Consider the following 21,510-nt stretch of genomic DNA (forward strand, 5'->3'; position numbering starts at 1 on the left):
TACTGCTTTGCAATCCTAAATTCCAGCATCCCATCTCTTACATTGAAACTCTTGCCCTCCGGAAACTAAAGCAGCATGCGCCATGCCACCTTGAAAAGTTCTCCAACTGGTTAACTTCCAACTCCTGTCTTGGACTACCACTATCCCCCACCTCTGAAACAGCATCCAAAACTTTTTCCACAGGCCTCGGTGAGACTTTGTATATGTGGTGAGGGATTGCTCTTAACTACCCGTGACAGCCACAGGTGGATAGGCGATATGGAAGGAACTTTTTGGTAGGGAATGGATGGCAGCTGCCAAAGTGGAGGTACTGCTGGTGGCTGGTAAGGTTTAATATGGATGAAGGTACTGGTGTCATCTTTGAGGTGGAGGCCAACATCTAGGAAGGTGGCTTGTTGGGTTTTCCACATCGTCTCATAACCAGCAAGCCCTGCCTCACAGACATATTACATTCACCCAATCCTCAGAAACTCCTCCCATCACGCTCCAAAAGCCCTGTGTCAGTTTCCAGCTTGTCCCACTCTCAACTTAAGTGATGCTGGACTTTAAGACCTCTACTCCTCCTCCTGGTCCCTACAGTGGAAACACTTTTTCACCACGAATCCTATCAATCACACAACCCAAAGCCAATGTTGAACCCTACCTGACACAGTTCACTCTTCCATCAAACTGTGACTAACCACATGTTAATACATTACTGGCCATTAAAATTGCTACACAAAGAAGAAATGCAGATGACAAACGGGTATTCATTGGACAAATATATTATACTAGAACTGACATGTGATTACATTATCACCCAACTTAGGTGCATAGATCCTGACAAATCGGTACCCAGAACAACCACCTCTGATCAACCCAACAAGCCACCTTCCTAGATGTTGACCTCCACCTCAAAGATGACACCAGTACCTTTTCCACCGAGGCCTAACAGACTGAAATTACCTCCCACCCTTAGACAGAAATGGATCTCCTGTGCCTTCACTCTCCAGTCAGCTACCAAAATCCCACCATCCAGCCAAAAGGTCACTTCCCAGTGACTAAGTACCACCCAGGACTGCAGCAGCTGAATCACATTCTCCCCCTTGGTTCTGACTACCTCTTGCTGTACTCTAAACTGAGGAATATCCTACCCACTACCCTTTCCACCCGTTCCACAATGTTACTCAACCACCCACAGAACCTATGCGATATCTCAGTCTGTCCCTTCTCCACCCCTGCTCCTAACTCTTACCTCCTGGCTCATATCCCTGCAACAGATAGAGATGAAAGACCTGTCCCATATACTGTGCCACCACCACCACCACCACCACCACCACCACCACCACCACCTACTCCAACCCAGTCACAGGCATCACCAGACCATCAAAGGCAGGACTAGCTATGAAAGCAGTCATGTGATCTACAATCTAAGCTGCAACCTTTGTACTGCTTTCTATGTGGACATGACAACCATTAAGCTGTCTGTAGGAATGGCCACCAACAAACTACGGCCAAAAGACAAGTGGACCACCCAGTTGTTGAGCATGCTGAAGATAATGCCTAAACAATGTTCTTCACGTCAATGATTGCTTCACAGCCTGCACCATCTGGATCCTTCCCATGAGCATAAGCTTTTCTGAATTACATAGGTAGGAACTTTATCTGCAATATTCCTACGTTCCCATAAGCATGTCTCCCTTGTGTCAACTTTCATTTGCCCCTGCCTTTCACCCACCTTTCACCTTCCCTGTCCCACTGCAGCACATCAGTCTTCTATTCCACCTACATGCCCACAAGTTTCTTTCCCCCTCGGTACTTCTCTTCTTTACTTCCCCCCCCCCCCCCCCCCCAGATAAATCGAACCTTTGTGCTGCACTTAGCAGTCCTACTCCGTCCCAACCACAGCAACCACATCCCTGCTGCAAGCTCCCATGAACAGCACTGCACATTTTCCCAACCCACCCTTCTATCCCTTCTGCTCCCCACCAAATTCGCCATCATACCATCGCTAGCCACAGATTGCCCCCCCCCCCCCCCCTCCCTCCCCGGATGTGTGCATGGGCACGAATGCGTGCACAAGTAGTCTTTTGTCATTAAGTCATATTTCAGACCCATATTTATTTCCTTTAAAGAAATAATGCCAGTTTCACTATGGACAATATGTGGAAACACACAATTGATAATTTTGTGTTGATACAGAGAAGGTAAGAAGACAGGGGAAACATTTGAGAGTGATTTCTGGAGACTAAAAAGAGGAAACAGGCGTGCGTAAGAAAATTGTAATTTTACACGAGCACTCAGCTAGTGTAAGGCACAATGAAAAAAATGAGCTGTATGTTTATGGTACAGGCAACTGATATTGTGAGGTAAGGGCCAAGACATTCGGTATAATATTGTTGGAAGTTGTTGTTGTTGTTGTTGTTGTTGTTGTTTCTTAACAACAAAACTGTTTTTGTGACTATATGATGGAATGGAAGTCCCATTAAAAATATTCATGCTTTGTGCCTGTCACTCATTTCAAACATTATAATATAATGGTTGGCTGCTTTGATTTGAAAGAAAGTAACAGTTTCATTCAATTAGTTCTGTAAAATAACTCTCCAAACTATTTGTGGATACCAAGGAATTGAGACTTCTAATTATTGATGATTCCATGTGTTTCACAATTAAATTCAGCATGTGGTTAATACACCCTTGTCTTCCTTCTGACGTGCAAAATAGCTCACCAAACCTCTTTTGGACTCATTCACAGTTTAGTGTGAAGACGAAACTATAGTCACATTTGTAATTTTTAACATAAATCAAACTTTGCCAGACACAGCTGAAAAGAAAGGTGGCGAGTCACCTATTCTATTGCTAAGCTGACAATGAACAAACAGAACAGCAAAGCATTGTATACCTGAGTGTATGCTGTTTGTTACTGCTGTAAAAATAACATTGTAAGTTCTCAGATTCACCAGAAAAACAGGGTACTACTTGGAATAAGACTGTAAATAACTTAGCCACCTTGCTAGTTTTATTCCTGAAGTGGTCGTATGGACTTCTTTTCGTGTTTGATGTTCGAAGATATGCAGATTAACATGCGCTCACAAATGTTACTCTTACTATTGTAACCCACTTCCAGACAAAATCTCTAACATATGTAACTGAATACGCAATAAATACAAAAATTGCGAACACGCGAAGCTCGCCATTAATAATGTAAAGTGTAATCTGTTTTGCAACAGGGACAATGTTGCTGTGCTGGCTCCAGAACTTTCATTGAAGATTCCATATATGACAAGTTTGTGGAGATGAGTGCAGAGAGGGCAAAGAAGCGTGCCACAGGAAATCCATTTGATATGTCTGTTGAATCAGGACCACTGGTATACAATTTTCGTAACTAAGAATAATTTCTTTTAAGTATTATTATGATAAATCTCTTGAACCGTAATGGAGTATTTACACAAAATTAAATTCATTGGTTACAAAATATAAAATTACATATATTTTTTCCTTAGATTGACAGTGACCAGTTCAATAAAGTTCTTGGTCTTATAAAGAAAGGTCAGAGTGAGGGAGCAAAAATGTTAGCCGGAGGTGGACGTCTGGGAGATAAAGGGTACTTTGTGCAGCCTACAGTATTTGCTGATGTTAAAGACAACATGACTATTGCAAAGGAAGAGGTGAAGTTGCTTGTGTAATATTAAAGGAAGGATATTTTACAAACAGAAATGGAAATTAAATTGTCAAATTACTAAATTTACTTTTACAGATTTTTGGCCCAGTTCAGCAACTAATTAGGTTCAAGAAATTAGATGAGCTGATTGAGAGAGCAAATAAGACTGACTATGGTTTGGCTGCTGCCATTTTCACAAAAGACATAGATAAAGCAAATTACCTGCTTCAAGGAATAAGGGCAGGAACTGTGTGGTAAGTGAATAAAATGCCTGTAATATTTCAAATTTATTTGAATACATCATATGTGTAATGAAATCTTAATGTGTTCAGCATTTTTTATTGTGCTGTACAGCAAATGTGTTCCCCGATTTACAACAAAAAATTAATGTACATAATCCTTCTTCCATATTTTCTTGATTGAGGTAGCAGTGAAGTTAAAATTTCCGTGCCTCTTGTAGAAATACCCCAAAACCAATGTTCCATTCACCATTCCAGTTCGGGAAGTCGTCAGTTACAAAGGGATGGAAGTGTGCACAATGTTCACGTAGCCCATAGTTGTCATTGTGCCTTTGATTACTACCACAGGTTCTATGGAAGTCCAGGTGAATGTCCCCCATAACATAATACTGACCCCACTGACCAGCTGACATGTTTCATTTACCGATGGTCCATCAGAGAAGATATAGTGTCTCTTGCAATCGTAATAGATGATTTTGTTAGGCCAGTGTGGGAACATATTGGTTTCATGTGCTCCACAGCCGCAGGTTAAAAAACTGTGCATGGAGTGGGTTGTTCCAGAGCACTTCTGTCTGCACAAGCTTTTTACTGCCACAGCTGCAGATTGCTGCCTATCCTGTTGTGCAGAGCTAGAAGCATCCAACAGTGTCGATATTGAACTTGTTGCCTACTCGTGGTTGTACTATCCATTAAGTACTTCCCATATACTCTGAAGAAGTATTAAAAAAATAGCCTACTAGCTTCAATGTTTCAGAGATGCTTGTTCCCTAGTGCCAGGCCATAATAAAGCTGCCCTTTGTCAGAGCCACCTATGTCAGTGGGTTTCCCCATTTGTTGTCCGTATCATTGCTGAAGATTGTCATTCACCTCTTATCCACTTACATGCTTTCCTTAATGCATCATGCGCCTGTAATGCCACCACGTGGTAATTCAGTCTTGCTGTTAGCGTTGGTTGTAATGTTCTGGCTGGCCAATGTATCTGCCCTCTTGATTGTTGAAACTGAAGCTGCAGTTAGCTTTGTAGTAGTATAGAGCACAAACTCTTTAGAAAAATCTAACATTAAACATACTCACAAAATAAAACTGATTGTAAGAGAGAGCCTTATCAAAGTGAAAAGTGGTTAAAAAAATTGAGTAACTGCTGGCATATGTAAGCCTGACAGAGAGTGGAAACAGGGTAGACACAGTTGTCAACAGTCTCAATTGGTGGTTGTGGTCACAAGTGTACACTAAACAGTTCTCTAAAGCACACATCAAAAAATCTGCTCATTTGACATTTGTAAAACATATGATAAATATGTTACCTTATCCACACTTGACATGGAATTTTGATCATGAACTTATCTTTCTTCATGCCATATGTTATGTTGAAGTTGACTGTAAGATAGACCACTCTCATTTCATTCTTAAGTAAAGAACCAAGAATCATTTCAGACAGATTTTTCTGTTACTTGATACATGAAATATCTTTTTTGTATTTTCCATCTATCATGTACACTACTTTTCCACTCCTTAGTTTATTATGCTGGTTAATGATACAAAGCAAAGGATAACTTAAGCCCCAGCTACTTGTTTTAATGCATTGTTTTTCATGACTTTACTCAGCCCACTTTGAATGTAGACCTTGTATTGTGTGCATCAGAGACCATAACTATGCCTACTTCCTAACTTACTGCAATTTGATATGTATATATACAAATGAGTGATTGTTTTCATGCCATATGCATTCCTATTCCCATACATCTGATAGTGACGAAACTTTGCCGAGTTGTTGTGCACATGTCTGTGGGGTTTCTGAATTAGCAAATCAATTTTACAAACTACTGTAGTGGTTTCAATAAATGACAAAACAAACTGCCCATAAAAGCACATGAAATACAATGTTTGTGAGCGCACATGGAGGACATAACTGAACTGAATTGAATAAAAGTGACAACATTTTGTTTCACAAGGGAATTAAAAAGTGGTGGTGTTAGTGAATTCTGGATTGCCAGTTTACATTTGGTAATAGATATCACTTGTATTTTGTTTGTCATGAAAAAGCATTGCTTTTGTTGTCAGATCAGTTATGCCACCCAAGTGACAACTGACTGGTCAATCCACTCCTCAAGCACAAAAGAAAAAAGCATCATGAGCTTCAGAAACAGAAAAGCAGTGAGAAGCAAGCAAGAGTCACTAGAGTACACTATGCTTAATCCTTGTTCATCTGAAACATTTGAGAAACAGAAAGCAAAACTGGATACTGTTAGAGTACACACTGCTTGATCCATACAAACACTGCATGCTGATCTACATTTTGATGCACCCCTCACAAAGCTAATTATGATTACAGTCTTCATCCAACTGTGGTGACTGGAAAAATGGATAAATAATGTATCATTATTATGAAAAGGAAAGTTGCTACTCACAATATACAGGAGATGCCGAGTCACAGATAGGCACAACAAAAATACTCTCACAATTAAAGCTTTTGGCCATTAAGGCCTTCATCGAAAACACACACACACACACACACACACACACACATGTGCGACTGTTGTCTCAGGCAACTGAAACCACACTGTGAGCAGCAGCACCAATGCGTGGTGGCAGCTGTAGTTGGGTGGGGGTAAGGAGGAGGGTGGGGAGGGGAGTGATGGACAGTGAAGTGCTGCAGGTTAGATGGAGGGCAGGGGAGAGGTTGGGGGGGGGGGGGGGGAGTAGTGGAAAAGAGGAAAAATAAAACGACTAGGGGTGATGGTGGAATGATGGCTGTGTAAACTTAGAACGTATTGCAGGGAAAGTTCCCACCTGTGCAATTCAGAAAAGCAGGTGTTGGTGGGAAGGATCCATATGGCACAGGCTGTGAAGCAGTCATTAAAATGAAGGATATCATGTTTAGCAGCGTGTTCAGCAACAGGGTGGTCCACTTATTTCTTGGCCACAGTTTGTCGGTGGCCATTCATGCAGAGAGACAGCTTGTTGGTTGTCACGTCTACATAAAATGCATCATAGTGGTTGCAGCTTAGCTTGTAGATAACATGACTGGTTTCACAGGTAGCCTTGCCTTTGATGGGATAGGTAGTGTTAGTGACTGGACTGGAGTAGTTGGTGGTGGGAGGATGTATGGGACAGGTCTTGCTTCTAGGTCTGTTACAGGGGTATGAGCCATGAAGTAAGGGATTGGGAGCAGGGGTTGTGTAAGAATGGAAGAGTATATTGTGTAGATTGAGTAGACGGTGGAAAATACCACTGTGGGAGGGGGTGGGATGGACAGTGTGCAGGACATTTCTCATTTCAGGGGATGATGAGAGGTAACCGAAACCCTGGTAGAGAATGTAATTCAGTTGCTCCAGTCCTGGGTAGTACCAAATTTTGAGTGGAATGCGCCTCTGTGGCTGGATGGAGGGACTTCGGGAGGTGGTGAGAGATGGGAAAGATAAGGCATGGGAGATTTGCTTTTGTACAAGGTTGGGAGGATAATTACGGTCAGTGAAGGCTTCAGTGGGCCCTTAAGTATATTTCGGGAGGAACTGCTCATCACAACAGATGCGATGAGCATGGGTGACCAGGCTGTATGGAAGGGTTTTCTTGGTATGGAATGGGTGACAGCTGTTCAAGTGAAGGGTATTGCTGGTGTTTAGTAGATTTGATATGGACAGAGGTACTGATGTAGCCATCTTTGAGGTGGCTTGTAGGGTTGAGTAGGACCAGTTGAAGCCAATGGGCGACAAGTTGTTGAGATTCTGGAAGAATGTGGATCGGGTGTCCTCACCTTCGATCCAGATAGCAAAGATGTCATCAAAGAATCTGAAGTGGGTGAAGGGGTTTTTAGGAAGGATTCCTGTAGGTGGCCCATGAATAGGTTGGCATAGGATGGTGCCATGTGGGTGCCCATAGCTGTACCCCAGATTTGTTTGTAGGTAATGCCCTCAAAAGAGAAGTAATTGTGGGTGGTGATATAGCTGGTCATGGCAATTGGGAAGGAGGTTGCTGATTTCGAATCTGTGGGTCATTGGGAAAGTTAGTGTTCAATAGTGTGGTAAGACCATGGGCATTAGTAATGGTAGTGCACAGGGAGGTGACATCAGTAGTGATGAACAGGGCACCATGGGGTAAAGGGACAGGAACTGTTGAGTCGGTGGAGGAAATGGTTGGTGTCTTTTATACAGGAGGGTAGGTTCTGAGTAATAGGTTAAAGGTGTTTGTCTAAGAGAGCAGAGGTTCTCTCTGTGGGGGTGCAGTAACCGGCCACAATGGGGCATCCTGGTTGGTTAGGTTTATGGACTTTGGAAGCATGTAGAAAGTAGAAGTGCGGGGAGTGACAGAGGTGAGTAGAGAGATGGCTTCCGGCAAGAGGTTTTGGGATGGGCCTAAGGATTTGGATAGTGACTGGAAATCCTGCTGGATTTCTGGAATGGGGTCACTGTGGCAAGGTTTGTAGGTGTTTCTTTTTCCCACGCGCCATTAGAGAGTGGAATGGTAGAGAAGTAGTATGAAAATGGTTCAATGAACCCTCTGCCAAGCACTTCAGTGTGAATTGCAGAGTAACCATGTAGATGTAGATGTGGAAGTATTTGACAACTGGTGAAGTCCTTTCGCCAGGTAATCTTTGTGGTTCAAAACAACAGTTACAGAGCCTTTGTCTGCAGGTGGGATTATAAGGTCAGGATCTATTTTTAGATGATGAACTGTGGTTCTTTCTGTGGATGTAAGGTTGGTTTGCATGTTGAGGAATTTGTGGAATGATGATGAGGCATGGTTTGACGTTAAGAAATTCTGGAAAGTTAACAGGGGTGATTTGGGGGCAGTGTGGGTGAATCACGGTTGGATGGATGAGTGAACTGAGTTAGGCAAGGTTGAGTCTGTCTGGTAGGGTTTGGTGGTGAAAAAGTGTTTCCACTGTAGGGACTGGAAGGAGGTCTCTAACAAGTCCTGCATGATTGAATTTGAGGATGGAACAAAAGGTGAGGCCTTTGGAAAGGACTGATATTTATGTGGAGCTAAAGCATCTGGAGGGAAAGTTCATGACTGTGTTGTGGGTCTGTTTAGGTTCTGGAGTCTGTGTGGTGGTGAGAGGGAGTTTTGGAGGGTGAGGTAAGTGCAGTAGGTCTGAGAGACAGGGTTTGTCAGCTATGAGGGGAGGTGGTAGGCAGTGGTACTCCAAGGCAGGAGTAGGAAGTGAGCGGGCAGAGAGCTTTTTTAGATGGCGTTGTGCATGTTGCTCAAGTTCTTGCAGGGCAAGAGTTTCAATGTGTATTATGGGTTCCAGTAATTTGGGATTGCATAGCAGGAGAATTTTGCGGATGGAAAGAAGGTACTGCAAGGAGGCTTGGGCTTGGTTGGTGGGGTTTTGCAGGATTATGTTGGTGAGGACTAAGGATTGGTGGAATATGAACAGGTGGAGATCATTGTGGAAGGAGGGGTGGCAGCCAGAGATGGGTAATTTGATGGTAAGGTCATTAGGGGGGATTTTATGAGTCAAGCAACAACGTAGGAACAGTATGTGGGACTGGGATATGGCTAGGGGTAAGAAAACTTTTATGTATTGGTGCAGATGGAAGGAGCAAGGAACCATGATGGTGGAAAAAATGTGAAACATTACATAAATAATGTAGAATTATGCCCAAAAAGTTTCACAAAAATGTACCCAAATACACTTGAAAATTCATGAAAAGGGTAAATTGGATGCAAAAGGGGAAACAAGATGAAATCTGAGGGAATCGACGATAGCAAAAGCTCTAAACTCACTAAAATTGGTGAGAAGAACGCGAACTGGGATAGAAAGGAGAAAGAGTTGGGGACGGGGAGGAGTTCATAAGATGAGAGAAAAGATCGTGTGGCTCTGGAAAGGTGCGGGAGTTAACGTGCAAAAATGCAGGAAATGACGCAGGGAGAGTGATAAATTTGAAAGTGTAGGATTAATTATATCGGCGGGAGTAATGTGGGACACAAGATGCTGCACCAACAATACGCGTGGTTTTGTAGCCATCTGTTTCGTGCAGCCAAGACAGTTGATACAATGTGGCTCATAAGTAGAGCATTCAGTGCAGTTTGTAAGACGACTAGAGAAACACAGGAAAGAAGAGAAAGGAGAATGGACATTGAGTATAGTGAGGCAAAAGAAAATAGTGACAAAGGAAAACAGCACTGGGTTAGGATTGAAGAAAAGCTGACAGGCAAAATTCAAACAATGGAAAATCCAGGAAGAAATGCAACAGTATTGAAAAGGAAAGTTGCTAATCACCATATAGCGGAGATGCTGAGTCGCAGATAAGCCCTACAAAAGACTCTCACATTTAAAGCTTCCGGTCGTTAAGGTCTTCGTCAAAAAAAAAAAAAAAAAACAAAAACACGTGCAATTCACACATTATGTGAGTATTTTAGTGACTTCAGATATAAGAATTAAATGTGTGTGGGTTGAAAAGTGGAACTAGCAGAACTACTGTCACCAACAGATTGCATTTTTGTGCAAGTACAACTCAATTTTTAAATGACATTGTGCAAGTACAACTCAATTTTTAAATGACATTGTGCAAGTACAACTCATTTTTAAATGACATTGCGCAAGTACAACTCGTGCAAAAATTGTGTGACAACATTGAAAGTGCAAAGGCAAATTAATCATTGTGCAGGATCACTACTACCTACCACTGCTGGATGCAAGCCACAAATTTATCCAGATTTATTTAATGGGAAACATTGATGAACAAATAAGTCAAAACAGTTGATTTAATACGTGCACTAAACAAGAAATTGTCACTGCATTACAGATGTTATTCAATCGACATATTGAATTAATTTAATTGTTCAGAACTGCACTTGAACAGTTGGCACTGATGTTAGAAAGTTTGTAATTAGAGCAGACAAAACCTGTCAACCAACACAAAAGGTGGTACAGTGCACCAACAAATCATGAAGTAGCAATAGTTCTAGTTGGTGAGGAGTTTAACTCAGGTGATATAATTCTTCAATCAAGAAATGATATTGAGTGAGTCTTCAAAACTCATCGCTTACATGACGGATTGCAATGTCAGTTTTATTTTGGCAGGGAGAAGATGGCTATCATTTCAGCATCAGATTGAGAAATTGACAAACAGATGATGAAATAAATAAGAAAGGTAGTGTTACATCTATTAAAGATTCATGAAAATGCTAAAAATTGTATCTTGAAATGTCAACAATCGTTCCATCAATACGCCATTGATATGGACGCAGAAACCTAAACTGAACAGCTCCACTACATTCAATAAAATCAAACCAAGTTGCTTTTTGAAGAGTACATTCATTTATGTAATGCAGTTATTAACGGTGGAAGATGGGGTTCCAATGAACTGGAAAAAAAAATTAGTCATACTACAAGCTACATTTACAGGGTGTCCATAGCACGAATACACACAATATTCAGTGACATTCAAGGGCATGTGACTGCCCACAAGTTGTTGTTGTATTCCCACGCACTCCTGCTTGGGAGGAAATAAAAGTAAGTTCGTTAACTGGATAATCATAGTCAGTTTGTCATGATATTTCTGTGTGTATATGTTCCAACAAAAATTGAAATCTTTAATGGACTTGATTGTCAAGCATCATGTTTTTGGAGAGAGAGACTGCTAATTTAGTTCACTGAATGCCAAAAGAGAGGATTGTCAAATGTAGGCATTTGATTTGGTTGACTAATAGTCCTTACAGCAGGAATACTAGGTGTTGACATTGATACAGACTTATTTGAAGTTGTCACCAGGATGAGAAATGCACTAAACAGTACCCAAGAGACTATCTTTCCAAGTCTACCGTTGGCAATGAACTGAAGATGGCAACAAATATATTACTTTTAAAAGTACAAGACAGTGATGGTGAAACTGCTAATCATTTGGTTGTACAATATTCCCCATTACTCTCAAATGTACAAAATACACACAAATGTCAAGTATTGGGATTCTGTGAAATCTGTCAATAGTATTGGCAAATATGTCAACAAAGGAAGCAATATAGCAGTTTTTGGAGTGCAAGCAATGTAGAAGTATTTTGGAGTGGGAAATAAAACAGCAGCTATCAATGAAATAGACTAATCTACCAAGTGGGACATTACATTAATAGCAATGAACACCCTTTGGGTGTACATTGTTAGGGCAGCACCTCTTTCCTTTCTGTGCTGCATGTCTGTCCTCTTCTTTTCACCCTCCCTTGGTAAACATGCCTTGGATATTTTTGAGAATGCATGTTGCAGTTTAGATAGCCCAGTTTTAGAACAGTACCTCATTTGTTTTTCTTTCATTCTTCATTCTCCATTCTCCATCTCCTTCCCTTCCCCTCTGCTTGAGTGTTTAAGGTTTCTCATTGTTTCTTCTTGCTGTGTGCTCCTGAAGGCTGGCCCAAGTGTTTGACATGTAAGAGGTGGCTTGGTAACACGTAATTCCTAGCCTTGGATTGACAGTTGGTGTTCGCACGTACTCCCTGGTACAGGCCCGGCCCAGGGACAGGTGATTGGTTGAGCTGTTAACTTCCAAATTGCCAATTTGTCTCTGTCAGGAGTTTGGGAGGTGCAAACAGCACCTAAAGTGGGCACTATCGAAGACACTGGCAATAATGGCTCCCCCCCCCCCCCCCCCCAATCCCACACCCCCACAATGACCCAATTGCCATCTTGGTCTACATCAACCTAATGTAAATGGAATGGGCTAAAGATTCAAAAGACTCTCCCAGCTGCACCACGGTTCCTCTTGGTATCACATACCGAAGGAGGTTACTACATTGCTACAGTTAATCCATTTGTTATTCAAAAAGGTTGTGATGCAATTACATGCTCTCACTTAGGTAATGTTTGCTTCTGGAGACCAATTTTATTTTTAAGCCCAACAACTACTTACACCTTCACTCCTCCACGGCTATTCTGTTTGCGTTGAGGCCTATCAAACACTGAATTCTTTGGTGGTGGTGTTTACGCTCGGCTACTTGATGGTCTGCCCAAAGGAGAAAACCAAATTTAACTCCCAGATCACGGCATCATTGCAGTCCATCACGTAATGAAAAAGATTGACATAACCTTAGTGCCTACAAACACTCTTTTTCTCACGTTTGATCGAGTAGTGCTTCCATCCAATATCAAATCAGGCTATGAAGTCATCATGGTTTGTACATTTCAAACATGATGTGTTTCTACAAGTGTCAGCATTTCAGCCACACTCGCATATCCTGTCAAATGTGTTACTTGTGATAGGGGTGCTCACAATGGCAATTTCCAGTCTCCTCCTCCCTACTGTATCAATTGTAATGGTGACCATGCCACCTCATCCCATGAATGACCCCTGTATCTCAATGAGTGGGCCCATTCAGGAGATCTGGGTGAAGGAATAGGTCCTTACCTTCTTGCTCGCAAGTTGTTGGCTAATCGAAAGCCCTTCATTGCACCATGTGACTTATGGTACTGGTCTTGCTGTGCCTCACTCCGTGAAGAATGTCAGCATTCCAATTGTAAAATCGCGTAGTATCACGATAGCATCCTCCTCCTCCTCCTCCTCCTCCTCCTCCTCCTCCTCCTATGCATGACAAGCCACCAGATATTCGCCCCCAGGAGCAAAGTAACCTGCTGCAAAAGTGGCAAGCCAGAAAGAACGAAAGGAATACTCCTGTTAAGACTTTCTATGTCCCTCCAACCAACAACTGTCCGTGTCATCTTGTGCCAACCAAAAAGGCTTAAGAAGTTGAGGAAAGGCACACAGTATCCTCCTTCCCTGACTTTGAGATCCTCTATGGTGTCATCGTGATACCCTCTCCTGGCTGATGCCAGTTTCACTTTTGCTAACTGCTTGTCATTGTTCTACCCTGGAATCTCTAGGTTAACCTAGAGAGATTGCTGAGACCACTGTAGATTTCATGGAACAGAATTCTGCAGCTTCTGTGCCCTGTAGCAGCGAATCTTCGAAGGCTGGCGCCTGACAGCCAGCGAGGTGACTACTCTGTATTTCTTCCCTCCACCCCAGTTCCCATTATTACTCTTCTCCAAAAGAACATTCATGCCATTGGATCCAACAAGGAGGAATTACAGCTACTTTTGGAATCAGTGTCTGGTTATTTTATACCTCCAACAAACAAAATTGGGTGCTTGTAACCACTTTGATCTCTCACGTTTCCTTCCTGTACATTTTGACCTCCATCCCGAGGATGACATTCTACCTCATGGGGTAGGCCTGCTACTCATTCTGCAGCCAAACTGTCTTGCTGAACAGCTGGTTGGAAGCTATCGCAGTCTGCATTTTTCTTCCTCGCACCATCTTTTCTCTTTGTAACGTCTGCATCCCTCCAGCATTTGCTGTCAATAGGGTGGACTTACTCTAGCTTATTGGTAAGCTCCTTCACCCCTTTTTGCTGTTCGGTGACTGTAATGTGCACCATCCCATTTGGAGCTGTTAAAGAACCTGTCTAAGAGGTGCTCTCTTGTCTGACCTTCTCAATAAACTCGACCTCATCTTTCTTAACATTGGTGCACCCACATTCCTTTCAGACACCATGCATACCTATTCCCATTTGGATCTATTGTTCTGCATAGCACAGCTTGCTTGTTACCTCAAGTGCGCAGTTCTCTTTGACACATACTCAAGTGACCATTTTCTGTACACTATATGTTTTATGATTCTTACCCCGCCCATGTGTAAAACCAACTGGCCAGTTTCTAAGACCAACTAGACGCTTTACTCCTCCCTGCTGACCTTCGATGAACATTATTTCCTCAGTTGTGATGACCAGGTTGAGTACCTTATGATCATCATCCTTACTTCTGCAGAACATTCTATACCTTGCACTTCATCGTTACCACTTTGTGTCCTAATCCCCTGGTGGGCTGAGGCATGCCGTGACATGATTCGTACATGGAGATGTGCTCTCAATGTTTTTGACAATCGTAATACAGCGGTAAACTGAATTCGTTATAAACTGTTGCATGCACAGTGCTGTCGCATTCTTTGGGTTAACAAAAAGCTAGCTGGATTTCATTTACGAGTTCTTTTAACAGTTTCACTCCCTCCACTACTGAGTGGAGGCAACCTCCATTGGCTCTCTGGGACAAAGGTCCATTCCCCAATTTCCGGTTTTACTGTAGCAGATGTTGTTATTGTACCCTTGCTGCTACCTCCAACACCTTAGGCTGCTGTTTGTGGAGATTTGTAGCTCGAACCACCATCACCCCACCCTCCTCCCACAGAAAAGAGTACAAGCTGGCCAGACTGTCATTCAACAGTAGAACTGTATGTACTTAATCAATGGAACCACACTATACATACATGCCTTTGAACAATACTAACATAGCTTTATTGATCATAGCCACAGGAGACTGCAAAGACTACATGGCTTGCTCGATAATTCCAAGCTTGCAGTTGAAAATAACTCAACATGCAGGGAACAAAAACATCAGCGTTATCTCGTAACTATGCGTGAACTAACTACCAGCATGGAAGATACAAAATAATAAAAAATCACAATTGGAGGACAACAAAAACAACAAACACACATAAAACACAGCCTCTGGTGGCTTCTGTGAAATGGTTGACGGCATAATTGTTTCTAAACATCCACAGGTGACACATGCGATAAACACTATGTAACCGTGTGATGTTGCCACATCAGCTCCCATTTTGGAAGTGGAGCATTATACCAAGTAGTGAGCTGGAAAGTGGATGCGGCGATTGGATCTTCAGCTATGTTGGTAGGTCCACTGCTGTTGTAATCTGTGCTGGCAGCTACGAAGGTGGTGATCAGGCACTGTTGGGTGAAGCCGTAGTCTTGGAAGTTCTGGCATTGCTGCTTTTTGGAAGACATTAGCCAGTTTAACCCAGTCAATAGACACAGTGGTCGTCTTTCTGTTGATCTAAATGTCAGTTGTCTTCTCTCGCCTTGCAACTAAAAGGTAGGGTCCTGAGTTTGGTGGCTGCAATGACAGTTTGAAGCCTTTCATGCATAGCATGATGTATGAACATGTTTTAAAGTCTTGATTCATGAAAGTGGTAGCTGTACTGTGTCTGTGAGACTGGTGTGGGCGAATTTGGGCCACATGATCTCGCAGTTGGCATAGCTGCCTTAAGTTAGCGATGCCATCTCTCGATCATCCTATTACTGGCTGGGCGATAATGCGTCATTTTGTGGTGAGTTGTTTTGCAAAATTTCACATCTTGTCTGAGCAGCTTGGATTCAAATCGCCATCCCCTATTTGTCATAGGTATGGATAGCCAAAGCATGACACCCAATATGACACAAAAGTGCTCTTTTTTTTGGCCGCTTCAAATGCCGCACACATGCTATCAGTCCATGTTATAGCAGAGTTACCGTTTGTCTTTGAGCCAGTGAGGGCTGCAATTAGTGCTTTTTGTAACAGCAGAGTGTGGCAAGTGATGACGACGATAAAAATTTAATATACCAAGCAATCGGCGCAATTCCTTGGCCTTATTTGGGTGCGAAATCAATAAGACGGCTTCTGCCTTCTCTGGCAGTGGTAGTGATCCTGCTGCTGTAATCATATGCCCTAAGAATTTCACATGGGATGGCCAAAGAGACATTTGGCAGTGTTCAGGACAACACTGTAGTGTTCCAGCCACTTAAAAACTTCCATTAAATGCTGCCAATGTTGCTCTGCTGATGTTGAAAAGACTACTTGTCATCCAGGAGAGGGAAAGCAAAAGTTAGGTCCTATAGCACAGTCAATGAAGTGTTACCATGTTCAAGCAGAGCTCCTGAGTCCAAAAGTCATAAATTTGTTCTCAAACAGCCCAAAAGTAGTGACAGTCACTGTCTTGGGAATGTCTCATTCAGTTACAGGGATCTGTGTGTACGCTTTTGCACCGTCAAAGACGCTAAAAACTGCCCCACTCAATGCAGTGTTGTAGTCATGTAAACACAGCATGGTATCTGTTCGGTATTGTTCTGGCATTCATGGGTCTGTAGTCACAACAGGGTCGCCAAGCACCATCGTTTTTTGGGACCAAATGTAATGGTGAGAACCAGGGGCTGTTGGATGGCTGCATTACACTTTCATAAACCATACTGTAGATGCGACTCTTCAAGCTTTTCCGTCGGATGTGTTGTAAATAGTCTTCACAGGTTTGCCGCCGGATCATATTGTGCAAATTCCACAATATGTCCTCGTAGCAATTGTCAGACATCTTCGGGTGGTTCAACCTTGCTCATGGCTAGGTATGACTGACGGTCTTCACACACCGTCGCCCCGTTTCTAGAACACCTACGCGAAAAATGCACAGCCGCGGACATCACACATGCCACAGTGATTTGCCCTATTCAAATTCCCTCTGCCGAAAATCACAGAGCAGTGGGTAGTTCTAGTATGCAATATTAAAGTATTTTACACTTTTTCTGTTAATCTAAAAGTTTTCATTATGGAACTGACGGGCTCTTCCCTTCCTTGGAATTTGTTGAAGAGGGTTCATCTGCTTTGCATGTGGCACAACTTTGAAATTAGGAAACACAGAAGGTAAAGACAGTTTCAAATTACTTTCCTTCTGAAGTTTGTTTCCGGATTTTTTAAGAAAGAAAAGCTTTTTCATTCTGATATGTGGACGAGACAGGTAATAAAATTGTTACTGCTTTATCTGATAGCATTGAAAACTCCATCTTTAAGCTTAACCAGAAATTTACTGGTGATAAAGATTTCTTTTCTGTAATTTAGTCACTGGAAGTTTCAAGTAGCTGCTAGTTTGAATTTACATTTCATGTGGATTCCAAAATTATTGCCTTTTCCAAGTGATTGTGAATCCCATTGTTGTTTTAACAGATTCCCCAAATTGCAAGGCTTTTAATGAACAGTTCATACAGTCATACACATTAAACAGGCTTTTGTATCATTCTTGAAGTACTAAATTTCAACTGTTAATTTTTTTAACAAAATTTTTGTGAAATACGCTACAGTTGGAAGCCAGACTTTGTCTCGGGGAAAATGTACCTGGTGAGAAAAGATAAGCCATACAGTATGAGAGAATTTTTGTGTTGATACAGCCATCTTACATCTGTATTAATCAATAAAAACTTTTAAATACTTAGTGTTACAAAAATTCGCAAATTAATAGGGTGGTAGGATGACCACTTAACTATTTTCACTGCATTGTAAGGTACAGAGGTTTTTCACATGCACCTAACAAGAAGTTGATTTAATAATTGCAAGCAGTGGTGGAGATTTGAATAACCATGTTGTTGTTCATGTTATGGCCATCAGTTATTGTAATATAAGATTGGAGGTAAAGTACTGTGTTGGTAAATACTGAACAAAGTAAAAAGCTGCTTGCAAATGGGCCACAGACATTTAGTTTCGCACCCGCAACTGTGCGATGCCTGGCAGGCATGCCACTTGACGAGTAGCCGGGCTACACAGGTGCATTTGCATACTCAGATTTTCTAACGGGACACTGCACGGCCCAATGGGCTCCAGTGCAGCTCGACTGGCTGACTGGGTAATGAGGGTCGAGGCTTGTTGGGCAGTCGAGGCTATGGTCCCAAGCAGGTTTAGTGCGTACTTCTGTCTTGTAGTTTAAATGCCCTGCTATCGTAGTTAAAACTGACTGCGGGAAAGAAAACACACACATTCATCCAACAAAGCACAGAGGTTTCTTTCCTGCAGTTGGTTTTTACAGAAAACCTGCAAATTGTCAAAGTATGTAGCTCATGTCCGTCTAAATGTGTGTGTGTGTGTGTGTGTGTGTGTGTGTGTGTGTGTGTGTGTGTGTGTGTGTGTGTGTGTGTGTGTGTGCACGCGAGTGTACACCTGTCCTTTTTTTCCCCTAAGGGAAGTCTTTCCGCTTCCGGGATTGGAATGACTCCTTACCCTCTCCCTTAAAACCCACATCCTTTCATTTTTCCCTCTCCTTCCCTCTTTCCTGACGAAGCAACTGCCAGTTGAGAAAGCTCGTAATTCTGTTTGTGTGTTTTGTTCATGTGCCTGTCTGCCGGCGCTTTTTCGCTTGGTAAGTCTTGGAATCTTTGTTTTTAATACATTTTTCCCATGTGGAAGTTTCTTTTTATTTTATTTAAATGTTCATTAGAGCGTAGGATAAAATTTTGAAGAAAATTGATCCACAACTTGACATTTTTCACGACAATGTTTAACAATGTCTTTTTTTTATATTATAGTATACATATTCAAGAAATAACGTAGGCAAGTGAGAAAGGTTTTCTTATCGTATGTATTACATTGATTATAGTGGCTTTGGACATCTTTCCAGCCTACTAGCTAACCAAGTAGAAATATACATGAACATGAAAATATACTGTTCCTGTAGACTTTCAAACTATATGGATCATTTTATATTGCAGCCAGGAAAGGTGTTGTCACACTGGCTTAGAACAGTTTATCATAGAGGTGGAAATGTGGTTAACACTGAAATTGCATTCAGGAGTATTGCTTAAATTGTAGTTCTGCCACTTATATTTAAGTTTGCTGTGATGCCCCAAATCGCAAGGCAAACTGTGGGGAAGTTTCCTTTGAAAAGGACCCAGCTTATGCAGTACTCTCTCCTTGTCAATTCGGGCATGTGTTTGATCTCTAATGACCTCATCATTTTAAACACTGTATTCATTTTTTAAAGACATATGCAACACTCTTTAATCTGTTAAGTTGCTTCTTATTTAATATATGGTTTTCCTGGCTATTTTTCATGTATTATACTGAGAATTAGATAATTAAGTAAACAAATGTTACTCTGGCATTTTGCAGCATAAGAGCCCTGGCTTTAGCAGTGTAAGTGCACGGTAATGTGTAATGGTGTGTGTGTGTGTGTGTGTGTGTGTGTGTGTGTGTGTGTGTGTGTGTGTGTGTGTGTGTGTGTGTATACATTGGTTTAATCTTCTGTCTTTCAATAAACATTTTTTTTGCTAAGGTTCAGAGATTAAGTGATAGGGCACTGTAAGAGTATTTTTATCTGTAATTCGGAATATGTATAACTGTTTGAATAGAAATAGCTGTTTGGAAAAAAAATGGACTGGTTTTTATAATAATATTATATATTATAAATTGCCTTGTGGTAAAAGTGTAGCACAAAGACGACTTGTCCGATGTCAGTGTAACTTCATGCATGTACACACCATTGGCAACTGTGTAACTGATTAGAGCTACTATTCTCTGTGACAGACAGAATGGCCATCTGTGTGCATTAGTGTTGCTCATGCTTATTATTGCCACCAGGGGTGGTAGATAATGTAAAGGGTATGAACAGCTCCAGATGATGAGTGATTACAGAGAGGACAATTTCCCGTCTGCTCACATGAGACAGTGTTATCTGGACTTGATAGTTTGCAGGAGGCCTCATTGTGGATCTCCAAATGGCCAGCTGCTAAAATTGTGCAGTATCCAAATTTGTGGGGCATTCAGATGTGATAGTGGCCCAGTGTTGCAACATGAAGGTACGGGCATACCCGTTGCCAAAGTTCGCACTCATAATCCCTTTACATTTGAGCCTACCATCTAAGACCAAGTAATGAATTGCCTGCAACATTCTGTGTTATCCCATACTATTGGTTGGGGACTACCAGCAGCCAGATTAGGGAATTACTGACCCATGCATAGGCTCCTGTTAACACCCCAGAGCTAGTATTCTGGATGTCAAAGACCAATTCCAACAGTTGTGGGCCAGCTTGCCTCAGGAGGGTATACAACAGTTTTGACACCTTTCCCAACCAAACAAGTGCTCACCCTCAGGCCAAAGGGTAAGCAGTGTCATGCTGATATGTGGGCTCAACCTGCCAAGTTCTTTGTAAGTCTGACTCAGTTTTGTAATCACTGCGGTAACATCACATACCATTTTAACATGTGGATTTTCATTTCATTTCCTCCTCTATGCTTTACTAGAATTGGATGGTGTATGTAATTAGTGTAGCATTTTGTCTTTGAACAGAAATTATGTGGTTTATGGAAAAATAATAGTACTATTTTTTCTTTCAAGGGTTAATTGCTACAATATTCTGAATGTACAAGCTCCATTTGGAGGATTCAAGATGTCTGGTAATGGGCGTGAATTGGGAGAATATGGTTTAGAAGCATACAGTGAAGTGAAGACTGTAATCGTGAAAATACCTCAGAAGAATAACTAAATTTCTTTAAGAGAAATGTCTCCAACTCGCATAATTACAAAATAGTTATGCTAAGTTCTGATTGTCAGCATCCACTACCCTTTTTTTTTTTATGAGTACTATGTCTTCCACAAGTAATGCATCCACATACGTTGATATTGATACATATTATTGTCACGTATTTTTTTTATACCGTGTAACAATATTGATGGAAACCAGTTTTGATTTGCTTATTGAGAAATGAAACTTCTACAACTGAGTGTGATTACATAGATTTATTAATGTGAGACTGTTTATTTTAATACTAGAATTAATTTTGTACAACTCATATGTTTCTATCAGAATACTTATTTTTGTATTCCTTTAAATAAAGTGCCTCTCTCCAGTTTGAATTCCTTTTCATATTTATAGAAAATCTTGCTTATATTTTTTTAACTGTGATTCAACTTTTTAAACACAAATTTAGTGGAAAATTTGCATGTTGAAGAATGGAAAAATATGCCTTGTAGCATTTGGAAACCGAAAACCATGAGAGAGTAAAAATAAATATCCACAATACCGTAAACATACAGTGTAAATAATAATTCATGAAAA

At 41.4% G+C, this 21,510-nt stretch overlaps 1 protein-coding gene across 1 annotated transcript in view; it reads left to right on the plus strand.

Annotated features, from left to right (window-relative positions):
• LOC126281446 (aldehyde dehydrogenase, mitochondrial) overlaps positions 1–21,308 on the plus strand; it is an 86,780-nt gene extending 65,472 nt beyond the window's left edge. Inside the window, exons 7-10 of the mRNA XM_049980417.1 lie at positions 3,210–3,347; positions 3,483–3,647; positions 3,737–3,894; positions 20,790–21,308. Of these exons, the coding sequence (XP_049836374.1) occupies positions 3,210–3,347; positions 3,483–3,647; positions 3,737–3,894; positions 20,790–20,937 (609 nt within the window). The 3' untranslated portion in view covers positions 20,938–21,308. The remainder of the gene's footprint in view (positions 1–3,209; positions 3,348–3,482; positions 3,648–3,736; positions 3,895–20,789) is intronic.
• Positions 21,309–21,510: the final 202 nt, after the last annotated feature.

The sequence above is a fragment of the Schistocerca gregaria genome, chromosome 7 (genome assembly GCF_023897955.1).
Source record: "Schistocerca gregaria isolate iqSchGreg1 chromosome 7, iqSchGreg1.2, whole genome shotgun sequence".
Taxonomy (NCBI): domain Eukaryota; kingdom Metazoa; phylum Arthropoda; class Insecta; order Orthoptera; family Acrididae; genus Schistocerca; species Schistocerca gregaria.